Below are 12,135 nucleotides of genomic sequence, written 5' to 3'. Positions count from 1 at the left end.
CGGGAGAGGAGGATAATAAAAATGTTCCAAGTACTTCAGTTCATGCAAAGGAACTTAGTGCAATACCCATCATTAGGGAGAGGGTATTGAATAAAGTAATGGGACTAGAGCAGGGGTGGGCAAACTTTTCCGTGCAAGGGCCACATTCAGAAATTCACAATTCACAAAGGGCCGCATAGTATATTAAGTAAAATAATTACTTCACCCGGTTATGATTCTGGGCGCCTCATATAGAAACATAGAACAGTACAGCACAGAACAGGCCCTTCGGCTCTCGACGTTGTGCCGAGCAATGATCACCCTACTCAAGTCAACGTATCCACCCTATACCAGTAAGTAACCCAACAGCCCCCCCCCATTAACCTTAAGAAAAATTAAAAAAAAAAAAAAAAAAAATTAAAAAAAAAAAAAAAAAATTTTTTTTTGCCCACCCCTGGACTAGAGGCAGATAAGTCTCTGGGGCCTGATGGCCTGCAACCTAGGGTATTAAAGGAGGTGGCAGCAGAGATAGTGGATGCATTGGTTATGATATTTCAGAATTCCCTGGATTCTGGAAAAGCCCCGGTGCATTGGAAACACACTAATGTGACTCCTTATTCAAAAAGGGAGAGAGGCAACAAGTAGGAAACTATAGACCGGTTAGCTTGACCTCTGTGATGCGGATGTTACTGGGTCAATCATTAAGGAGGAGATGACTGAACATTTGAAAAGACCAAGTACAATCCATCATTGTCAGCATGGTTTTATGAAGGGTAAGTCATGCTTGACAAACTTGCTTGATTTCTTTGAGGACCTGGATTCGCCAGGTTCGCAATTGACACTCAGGAGACTGACGAGTTGCAGCGGCATACACACACTTCACTTCCCCCACACACCATCCCAGCCAACAAGATGGCAGCGAGGCACCCCATTTCACAGACACTCAGCTCGAGACCCTGCGAGACGCCATGGAGGAGAGACGGGCGACCCTGTGCGTTCGCCGTGCCTGGACTGAGATGGTCAGTGCCATGGGCAATCTAGCTGTGCAGGAAGAAACTGCACAACTCCCTCAGGGTGGCCAGGGTGAATAGGCAGTACTGTGCCCCTGGCACCAACCCCCGTCCAGATTTATAAAGGCCTGGAAAATTTGGCCAGTAAGGGCTAAGTTTAAACCATAGAATTATTCCAGCACAGAAGGGAGCCATTTGGCCTATTGATTCTGTGCCAGCTCTTTGTGTGAACAATTCACCCAGTCCCTCTCCACCATTGCCCCATAATACTTGTTAATTATGGGGACATAGAACATAAGAATTATAAGAAATAGGATTGTGAGTAGGCCATTCAGCCCATCAGGCCTGCTCCATAAGATCATGGCTGATCTGAAGTGGCCATAAATCCATTTTCCTTCCTGAACCCCATAGTCCTTGACTAACTGGCAATCAAAAATCTGTCCAATTCAGCCTTGAATAGATTCAATAACCCAGCCTTAATTTCTTGCTAGGAAAGAATTCCTAAGACTAACAACCCTCTGAGAAGAAATTCCTCTTCATCTCTGTCTTAAATAGGAAACCCCAGACCTTGAAACTGCCCCTCAGTCTAAACCTCTCCACATGAAGAAATATGTCAGTATTTACTCTGTCAAGCCACCCTCGGAATCTTTTATGTTTCAATAAGATCTGATCTCACTCCCATGAATGTAGGCCCAACCGCTCAATGTTTCTTCATATGAGACATGCAGCTTAGTTAGAATATATAAATTGCCGAACTGCTTCCTGTCAGTGGTTTGACCAACAGCTAAATCCGGAAGCGACTGCCGTTCACAATCAGATTTTTAACACTTGAACATCCCACCCAAACCCAAAAAAACTCTCCTGTCCGTCTTTCTGGAATGGGAAGGATTCTCAATCGGCAGTGCGGCTGCTTCTGTGTTTGAAAAGGTGCTCTGATCTCTCAGATCTCTGAAGCAGTACCCAGACAAACCCAGAGCGCTATTTAGCTCGGAATACTTGCAGTTGGATTTGTGGCTGACGGTCCCTGTGACTGTTCCTCACTGCAGCTCGAAGAAGTGAAACTTAGCTGGGTGAAACTAGGCAAGGGGTAGGACTCGGTGACTGTACAGAAAACTGGCTGCTGATCGGCACAGCCCATTGTGTGCCTGACCAGGGCCCAATCCTGTAAATCTCAAAGCAAACAAAGCATTAGATTCAGTGGCAGTTGTGGATGAGTTTCACTTACCGATATTAATAATGGGGGAGGGAGAGTGTGACACACCCTGAAACTGTAATGTAGGCAGAATGAAGGGATGTATTATTTGTCTTGTTATGCTCTTGGAGTAGCATAAGCGGCTTCCTTAATGTGCACTCTGACAAAGAAAGGTTCAGACGTGGAGATAACTACGACACGTTTATTGAACTATTTACAATTCTCCTACTCGGATTCGCCACTACTGTTAATCCTCTTATAGCTACTCAGACTGACAAGCCAGTCTGCTACAATCCACGTGGTGGGTGTGATATTGACTCAACCCTGTGTCTCTACTCACTGAGTGTCTCCACTGGAAAGAGGAAGACCATGTGTGCTGTGTCCTTTATATATGGGTTGGTGTAATGCCCCCCTGTGGTAGTGTCACCTCTGTGTGTATCGTGAATGCCCATTGGTCGTGTCCTATCTTACTGACCTATTGGTTGAGTGTCTGTGTGTCATGTCTCTGGTGCCCCCTCTAGTGTCTAGCTAGTCTATGTGTACTTACATTAACCCCTTGTGTATCTACAGTGATGCATATCACCACATCCCCTCTTTTATCGTGTTATATATTTTCTGTACACTTAAAGAAAATTGAACCAAAAAAAGCAGGTAGATAAGCGATGCTCTGTACAAGTTCGATAACAGTGATCACTAAACAATAAGTCCAAATCATATGTGTGAGTCCAAAACCCATCAATTATCATGGTCGAATGTCTTTCTTGTTGGGTTGGTGAGTTGGTGATGTTGATGGTGGCATGTCCTTGTGAACGCCTTCAGTGTCCCTGTGCATCAGGAACTAAGAAGTGGTCAAATCACTTTGCTGTCTGATTTGGAGTCTTTTTTTCTTCTGATGCTTGTGATAGCGATGTTGGATGGCATCTGTCCTGAAGGCCAGGTTGCCTGTTGGTAGTGCAGCACATGTGAATTGGGAAGATGTATCGTCCTGCCATGGTATGTACTGAGCTGAGCAGTAACAGTGTCCCTTATGGGCAGAGTTGTACCATGTCATACCAGTCGTAGTTCCATTGGTGTAGTCTTTGTCGTGCTTGCTATTGACGATGTTGCCTTTGGTACGCGTCGTGTTGTCTTTGATATGGTTTTCATAGGTTGTGATGTTGTGTTGGATGGTTCTGTTGTTGTGTTCGCTGTGCTCAAGGACCACACTCTGTGGATAATACGAGTCGTTCACACAGTTTTTTAAAAATAAATTTAATGTACCCAATTAATTTTTTTCAATTAAGGGCCAATTTCGCGTGGCCAATCCACCTCGCCTGCACATCTTTGGTCTGTGGGGGCGAAATCCACGCAAGCACAGGGAGAATGTGCAAACTCCACACGGACAGAGACCCAGAGCCGGGATCGAACCTGGGACCTCAGCGCCGTGAGGCTGCAGGGCTAACCCACTGCTCCACCATGCTGCCCAAGTCATTCACACAGTTACTCGTGTCAGCGTGCTTTGTGGCATCTGCTGTTTCCGTGAGCGTGCCGTCACTGAGTTCGCAGCGTTCCCCGTCTGGAGTCATGTCCGGCTTACTTGAATCAGCTCTGGCTTGTTGATTCTCCCCATCTTGAGTCTTGTCTTTTGCACCTGAGTCAGTGCTGGTTTGTCGATGCTCCCTGTCTGGAGTCTGGTCTGTGTCACCTGAGTCAGTTTTGGTTTGTCGTTGCTCCCCGTCCGGAGTCATTTCAGATTCACTTGAGTCAGCTGAGATTTCTTGATGCTCCATGTCTGGAGTCAAAACATTCAGGAATTCATTTGCTTGTGGAGAGGCTCGAGCGAATGAGGTTTGAAGTAACGTGGTGTTACCGGAGTCACCAGTAGTCTCACTGTGATCGTCGAGTGCCTCTGTACACACTAGCTGAGGTCTGTCATATTGCACATCTTGTATGGGAAGTGGGATGCTGTTGTCACTTGTCTCACATACAGTGGGTAGAGCCTCAGTAGCTTCTTGTTGTTCACTTGAGCTGGGTAGACTGTCAGAGTCTTCTTCTGGTGGCTCAAATAATGTGGGTGTACTGTCGTAGTCGCTTTGTTGTTCACTGGAGCGTGGTAGCCTGTCACAGTCGTCTTGCTGTTCACTGGAGTGTGGTAGACTGTCATAGTCATCTTGCTGTGCACTTGAGCGTGGCAGACTGTCATAGTCTTTCTGTTGTTCACTCGAGCGTGGCAGACTTGCATCGTCTGCTGCTGGTTGCTCAGAGGAGGTTGCTAGACCCTCATGGTCTTGTTCATGCAAGGACTGTGCTTTGGAGTCTTGCGTTGCTTATATCGTGGAGGCTGTCCACGAGCTCGCTGTGGAGGCTTGTGTCACTGAGTCACTTCTTGTTCATGTAAGGACTGCGGTGTGGAGTCTTGTGTTTCTTCTATCGTGGAGTCTGTTCACGAGCTCGCCGTGGAGGCTTGTACCGCTCTCTGTGTCTTGGTGTCTGGCCACAGCATAATCCTGCACTCACAAGTCGGGATGTCGTATATGCTGGGCTGAAGATCCTCAAATCCGAAGAACTCGTCATCGGGGTCTTGAATGTACAACACGTCTAGTTGTGGTTCGGATTTGGTACTGGGGTAGCCTCCCAAGGTGAAAGCTTTGTCTGAGTCGTAGTCTTCTAGGACCATATCATCACTCTTTGTGTTGGAGCTGGCCTTGGGCTCGTGACGTCCAAAGAAGAAGTCAAGGTCTGAGTCATATTCTTCAAGGACTGCATCATCTCTTAGGGAGGTGCTAACTGCTTGTTGCAGGGTTCTGCGGAGGTTACTTTCAGCTACTGGTCGAGTGTCAGGCATTGTGCTGTCATTCCAGGTGAAAGAATCTTGTTTTACGGCTTTAAATCTTTCCCCCCTGTTTTGGGACATTTCCCCTTTAAGTGGGCGTGGTCTGGGGCATCTGACGTCATGACGCATGTGACATAGATCGTAGGAAGCGACTGAGCATGCTCAGATCGCTGTTCCTTTACTTGGGGCCTTTTTCTCCACAGCGCATGTGCAGCACCTTTACCAAGATGTCTGCAATTCAAAACTGTAGATTTCTGCTGCAAGCCTACCTGGTGCTGAGTTTTGGTGCTTCTTTTACCGGTTTTTCTTATATTCTCCTCGCAGAATTCTTGGAATTTGTCCAGGACTGCCTGGAAATCGCTCGTGTTTTGCCCCTTTGAGTATTTGAAGGTCTGGAAGATTTCAGCTGCTTCTGGACCTGCGATGGTGAGTAGAAGCTTTATTTCTCTGCATCAGCCACACCATCTAGGTCAGACGCTACCAGGTAGATCTCGAATCTCTGCCTGAACCAACACCAGTTTTCACTGAGATTGCCTTGCGGAACTGGAATCCTGAACATCGTGTTGCCTGGCTGTTGTTGCTGGTTGTCATTGTTTGCTGAGTTGTAACTATATGGATTGAAACAGCCACTCCTGTGGTACCATGTCTTGTTATGCTCTTGGCGTAGCATAAACGGCTTCCTTGATGTGCACTCTGACAAAGGAAGGTTCAGACGTGGAGATAGCTTCAACACGTCCTATCTTACTGACCTATTGGTTGAGTGTCTGTGTGTGTCATGTCTCTGGTGCTCCCTCTGGTGTCTAGCTAGTCTGCGTATACTTACATTAACCCCTTGTGTATCTACAGTGATGCACATCACCACATTATTTTAAATTTATTTTCAGGATAGCTGCTCGACTGGCAAGTGAATTCAAAGCCCCAAGTTCTCACTTTAGGATTTGAATTAATTAATTATCTCTGATGAGCTCTCTCAGACCTCTGTTTTGCAGGTTCATTGTCATACCAACAACGCTACTGTCCGCCGTTAGGATTCACTGAGTAAAGTAGTCCCGGAGAAGTATTTTCTTGTGAAGGATACACTGCCGACTACATCCAGCACTGGCACTGGACTGTCTGACGTTTAACTTGAAACAGCACTGACCATTTATTCTGCAGGCCCCTTCCAAGGTGCTACAGGGGAGTCAGGCTATTCAGGAGGTTTTCCCTCACAGCTCAGTAAGGTAACCTGTACCAGCTCAGCAAGGTAACCTGTACCCACACCCCCCAACTCCACAATCTATCCATCTCTCCTGACCACATCTTACTTCCCTACAGCAGGGTAGCATGGTGGTTAGCATCAATGCTTCACAGCTCCAGGGTCCCAGGTTCGATTCCCGGCTGGGTCACTGTCTGTGTGGAGTCTGCACGTCCTCCCCCTGTGTGCGTGGGTTTCCTCCGGGTGCTCCGGTTTCCTCCCACAGTCCAAAGATGTGCGGGTTAGGTGGATTGGCCATGCTAAATTGCCCGTAGTGTCCTAATAAAAGTAAGGTTAAGGGGAGGGAGGAGGGGGGGGGGGGGGGGGGGTTTTGGGTTACTGGTATAGGGTGGATACGTGGGTTTGAGTAGGGTGATCATGGCTCGGCACAACATTGAGGGCCGAAGGGCCTGTTCTGTGCTGTACTGTTCTATGTTCTATGTTCTAAATGCCCCCCACCCCTTGAAGTGTTGGCTAGTGTAGACTTGAGAGATGGACAGACACTTCCAACACTGATGAAGGTTCAACTCAATTTTATTAACTACTTCTAACTAACTAACTAACACACGATGACTGTGGGTCTAAATGATGCTAACTTAAACTAGAGACCTAAGTCTTGTCCGAACTAGTTGATTCTCTCAGCACGTGGTGTGAGTCTGTCCTGGGCTGGATGAGTTCTTGTTACACTCAGAGGCAGCACCCAGAATGAGCGGGAACCGTGGTGCCCTCTGCCTTTGTAGTGTGTGTATTCTAACTGGTGATTGGCTGTGGTGTTTGTACATGTTGATTGGTCCCTGTGTGTGTCCATCAGTGTCTGTCTGCACCATGATATACTGGTGTATATTATGACACCCCTGACCAGAATCGTGGATGCCCCCTGTGATCTCTCCGGACAGACACCCCTGCAATCTCTCTGTTTCAAGAACAAAGAACAAAGAAAAGTACAGCACAGGACCAGGCCCTTCGGCCCTCCAAGCCTGCGCCGACCATGCTACCCGTCTGAACTAAAATCTTCTACACTTCCAGGGTCCGTATCCCTCTATTCCCATCCTATTCATGTATTTGTCAAGATGCCCCTTAAATGTCACAATTGTCCCTGCTTCCCCCCCCCCCCCCCCCCAGCAACGAGTTCCAGGCACCAACTAAGGTTCTATGCAGCTGCAACATGACTTGCCAATTCTTATACTCAATGCCCCGGCCAATGAAGGGAAGCATGCCATATGCCTTCTTGACTACCTTCTCCACCTGTGTTGCCCCTTTCAGTGACCTGTGGACCTGCACACCTAAATCTCTCTGACTGTCAATACTCTTGAGGGTTCTACCATTCACTGTATATTCCCTACCTGTATTAGACCTTCCAAAATGCATTACCTCACATTTGTCCGGATTAAACTCCATCTGCCATCTCTCCACCCAAGACGCCAAACTATCTAAACCCTGCTGTATCCTGACAGTCCTCATCACTATCCGCAATTCCAACACCCTTTATGTCGTCTGCAAACTTATTAATCAGACCAGTTATCTTTTCCTCCAAATCATTTCTATATACTATGAACAGCAACGGTCCCAGCACTGATTCCTGCGGAACACCACTAGTCACAGCCCTCCAATCAGAAAAGCACCCTTCCATTGCTACTCCCTGCCAGTTCTGTATCCATCTTGCCAGCTCACCTCTGACCCCGAGTGACTTCAGCTTTTGTGCCAGTCTGCCATGAGGGACCTTGCCAAAAGCCTTACTGAAGTCCATATCGACAACATCCACTGCCCTACCTGCATCAATCATCTTTGTGACCCTGTCTAATCAAAATTCCCATCATTCTGGAATTCCTGTCCAGAACTCCTACCTCTTCGCCCTCCTGCATGTGCATCTCGGAAAATATATAATTCTGTGACTATCTCAGAGACCCAATGGGGCCCTGGCTCATTCTGACTCTTAAAATAACCTTTGCCAACAGGGCCACATCTACCCCTCCACCCTCTTCTCCATTGCTCGTGTCTAGTGAATCTGATAGCATACTTTTTTCCTGCAGATAGTACATTTTTTAAACTTTCGTAAATCAGTTTGTCATTGCACCTCAAAGGTAGTTTCTCCTCATTTTTAAGAATAAATTTAGAGCACCCAATTATTTATTTCTCCAATTAAGGGGCAATTTAGCCTGGCCAGTTCATCTACCCTGCACATCTTTGGGTTGTGGGGGTGAGACCCACGCAAACATGGGCAGAATGTGCAAACTCCACACAGACAGTGACCCGGGGTCGCACTGAGGCAGCAGTGCTAACCACTGCACCACCGTTCCGCCCCAGCATCTCCTGATTGACCATAATTAGAGAAGGTATGTGTGTTGCTCTTTGGGGCCACAACTCCCAATATTTCTAGTGAGATGGGCTTGATTTAATTCTTCCCCTAGTGTTTCCCGTTGGTGACATTACAAGCAGAATGACACCCCGCCATCCCTGACCCCCTACCCACTTTACACCATCCCTGACCCCCCCCCCAACACTACACCATCCCTGACCCCCAACCCACATCATAGTTGGCCCATCCCTGACCCCCCATCCCTCACCATCCCTGACCCCCAATCTTACATCATCCCTGACGCCCAATCGTACACCATCCCTGACCCACATCATCCTGGACTCCCACCCATCTACACCATTGTTTTTTTCTTAATTTAGAGTACCCAATTCATTTTTTCCAATTAAGGGCAATAAAGCGTGGTCAATCCTACCCTGCACATTTCTTTGGGTTGTGGGGACGAAACCCATGCAATCATGTGGAGAATGTGCAAACTCCACACGGACAATGACACAGAGCCGGGATCGAACCTGGGACATTGGCCTCGTGAGGCCACAGTGCTAACCCACTGCGCAACCGTGCTGCCCTCACCCACACCATCCTGACTACCAAACTACACCATCCCTGACCCCCTCCCATTCTACACCATTCCTGATCCCCTCTCACTCTACACCATCCCTGTCCCCCATGCGCCCTACACCATTCCTGTCCCTAGCACCCACCTGAGACCATCCCTGACCCCCACCCACTCAACATTATTCCTGATCTGACATTTACTTCACAGAAGCTACAGTTCCTGATCACTGAATATCCATGAGTTTGTTTTTGTTATTTTAAATAAATAGGTATTAACAGTTGTTTGGCATTACAGAATTTGAATCCTACTAAAAAGAGACATGTTGCTGAATGTTTTTATCTTGCACTCCACATTCTCCCTGTGTCTGCGTAGGTTTCACCCCCAGAACCCAAAGATGTGCAAGTTAGGTGGATTGGCCATATCATTTTATTAACACCGTAAAAAATACGTACAAGGCCAAACGGTACAAACACTAACAGGGTCCTCTCCCCTCAGTACCAACGTACGGGGCGGGGGGATACTCTTAAAACAGTTCACAACACAGTTGTACAAAAAACAAACGGTACAAGCACTTAACTTTGTGCTAGGTGAATTGGCCATGCTAAAATGCCCCTTAATGGAAAAAAAAAATTGGGTACTGCAAATTTAAAACAATCTTGCACTGACCTTGCACTTTTAAAGCAAAAAGTGCAGACGATACTGGAAGTCTGCAGAGGGATTTGGATAGGTTAAGTGAATGGGCTAGGGTCTGGCAGATGGAATACAATGTTGACAAGTGTGAGGTTATCCATTTTGGTAGGAATAACAGCAAAAGGGATTATTATTTAAATGGCAAAATATTATGCTGCTGTGCAGATAGACCTGGGTGTGCTAGTGCATGAGTCGCAAAAAGTTGGTTTCCAGGTGCAACAGGTGATTAAGAAGGCAAATGGAATTTTGTCCTTCATTGCTAGAGTGATGGAGTTTAAGACTAGGGAGGTTATGCTGCAATTGTATACGGTGTTAGTGAGGCCACACCTGGAGTATTGCGTTCAGTTTTGGTCTCCTTACCTGAGAAAGGACGTACTGGCGCTGGAGGGTGTGCAGAGGAGATTTACTAGGTTAATCCCAGATCTGAAGGGGTTGGATTACGAGGAGAGGTTGAGTAGACTGGGACTCTGCTCGTTGGAATTTAGAAGGATAACGGGGGATCTTATAGAAACATATAAAATTATGAAGGGAATAGATAGGATAGATGCAGGCAGGTTGTTTCCATTGGTGGGTGAAAGCAGAACTAGGGGGCATAGCCTCAAAATAAGGGGAAGTAGATTTAGGACTGAGTTTAGGCGGAACTTCTTTACCCAAAGGGTTGTGAATCTATGGAATTCCTTGCCCAAGGAAGCAGTTGAGGCTCCTTCATTACATGTTTTTAAGATAAAGATAGATAGTTTTTTGAAGAATAAAGGGATTAAGGGTTATGGTGTTCGGGCCAGAAAGTGGAGCTGAATCCACAAAAGATCACCCATGATCTCATTGAATGGCGGAGCAGGCTCGAGGGGCCTGATGGCCTACTCCTGCTCCTAGTTCTTATGTTCTTATGATAGATCGACCATGCAGTTTCAGGAGCACTTTGCAATTACTAGAACTCAGTAGAAATTTAAGTTAAAACTTCTCAGGTACAAATAAGAATTGTTTATTTGTCTTCTATTGATTACAATTGAAAGTCATTTAAAAGGCAATTAGTAGACAATTTGAAGCTTTCAAAGAATCACAGAAATGATCTTCTTGCTTAGGCAAACAGCTCGCAATAACTTTATAAGCCAAAGTCTGAAAATGAAATAGGAAGACAGGGAGACAGTGAATAGTTCAGATCAAAGTATAGATGATTCATGAAGGAGAGAGAAATCCAGCTAATGATCCAGCTCCAGCTAGAAATGGCCGACCGAAACTCCAGTTATATTGTATATCTGTCTTTAGCCATCTAATTACACCCCAATATAATCCTAATTGGTTTGGGTAAGATTCAAACGACATCTGATTTCCCGGCAAGCCGTCCATCTTTAATATGCAACATTAGTTTTAATTGTTTTGTGTCTACATACTTGTGTATGTTAAGGAATGCGATATTGTGCTGTTATCGCGACCAGCTTGAACTGGTCTTTTGCTGACTTAGCTGTGATAACACTAGAGCCTTCATGTTACTGTGTCGTTGCTATGCTGGTGAACATAGAATATACAGTGCAGAAGGAGACCACTCGGCCCATCGAATCTGCACTGACCCACTTAAGCCCTAGCCCTGTAACCCAATAATCCCTCCTAAACTTTTTGGTCACTAAGGGCAATTTATCATGGCCAATCCACCTACCCTGCATGTCTTTGGACTGTGGGAGGAAACCGGAGCACCCGGAGGAAACCCACGCAGACACGGGGAGAACGTGCAGACTCCGCACAGACAGTGACTCAGCGGGGAATCGAACCTGGGACCCTGGTGCTGTGAAGCCACAGGTGCTATCCACTTGTGCTGCCCTGGAGCCTGGTTGCTATGGAGCCTGCCCTGTCCTTGGACACTGTCTTGAAAAATGTATTCATTAGTTCAGTTAAAGTGTTTGTTTCAATCTCTACTGCTTTTGCATGTATCAGGTTATTTTGTGTTTCTGTTGTTTTTATGTTGTACTGTCTTGCTAGAATAATGGTACTTAGTAAAGTGAATTATGCTGTGTTATGCTGTATTGCAAGCTGTATGTTTTGAGATGACCTGAGGTTATGAGAGTGTTTAAATCCTTAATTTAAAATGGGTAAAATTGGGGCTTAATATTTATCCTAAATAGCTTTCTTTTACCTATCAGGTGTAATAGGAAATAGTTGACTTCTACAACTCATCAGGATAAACACCAGAACACCAAATTTCAAATAATAACAATTTACACCACCGCTTCATTTACACTTACTGGAAACAACTTCAGTTCATACACAGGGACCTATTAACTGCAAACAAAAGGAATATGTCCAATCCTTGCACCTTTAATTAATTACTGGTGAGCTTGAGGAACCTATAG

At 46.1% G+C, this 12,135-nt stretch overlaps 1 protein-coding gene and 1 long non-coding RNA gene across 3 annotated transcripts in view; one reads left to right on the top strand and one right to left on the bottom strand.

The window, feature by feature from the left end:
- LOC119964244 (tripartite motif-containing protein 55-like) overlaps positions 1-2,459 on the bottom strand; it is a 29,946-nt gene extending 27,487 nt beyond the window's left edge. Inside the window, exon 1 of one of the 2 annotated variants that reach the window (XM_038793532.1) lies at positions 2,215-2,459. Coding sequence is in view for 1 of the 2 variants with exons in the window: in XM_038793527.1 (XP_038649455.1) it covers positions 1,990-2,127 (138 nt within the window). In the remaining variant the exon portion in view is untranslated. Of the gene's footprint in view, positions 1-1,989; positions 2,191-2,214 lie in introns of those variants that run through there. The other variant, XM_038793527.1, reaches the window with a different exon arrangement.
- A 2,707-nt stretch (positions 2,460-5,166) lies between these two features.
- LOC119964236 overlaps positions 5,167-12,135 on the top strand; it is a 17,365-nt gene continuing 10,396 nt past the window's right edge. Inside the window, exon 1 of the long non-coding RNA XR_005460284.1 lies at positions 5,167-5,419. This is a non-coding gene — a long non-coding RNA (uncharacterized LOC119964236). The remainder of the gene's footprint in view (positions 5,420-12,135) is intronic.

Source organism: Scyliorhinus canicula, chromosome 1, assembly GCF_902713615.1.
Source record: "Scyliorhinus canicula chromosome 1, sScyCan1.1, whole genome shotgun sequence".
Taxonomy (NCBI): domain Eukaryota; kingdom Metazoa; phylum Chordata; class Chondrichthyes; order Carcharhiniformes; family Scyliorhinidae; genus Scyliorhinus; species Scyliorhinus canicula.
Note: the sequence above shows the minus strand (reverse complement) of the source record. Positions and strands in the feature narration are given on the sequence as shown.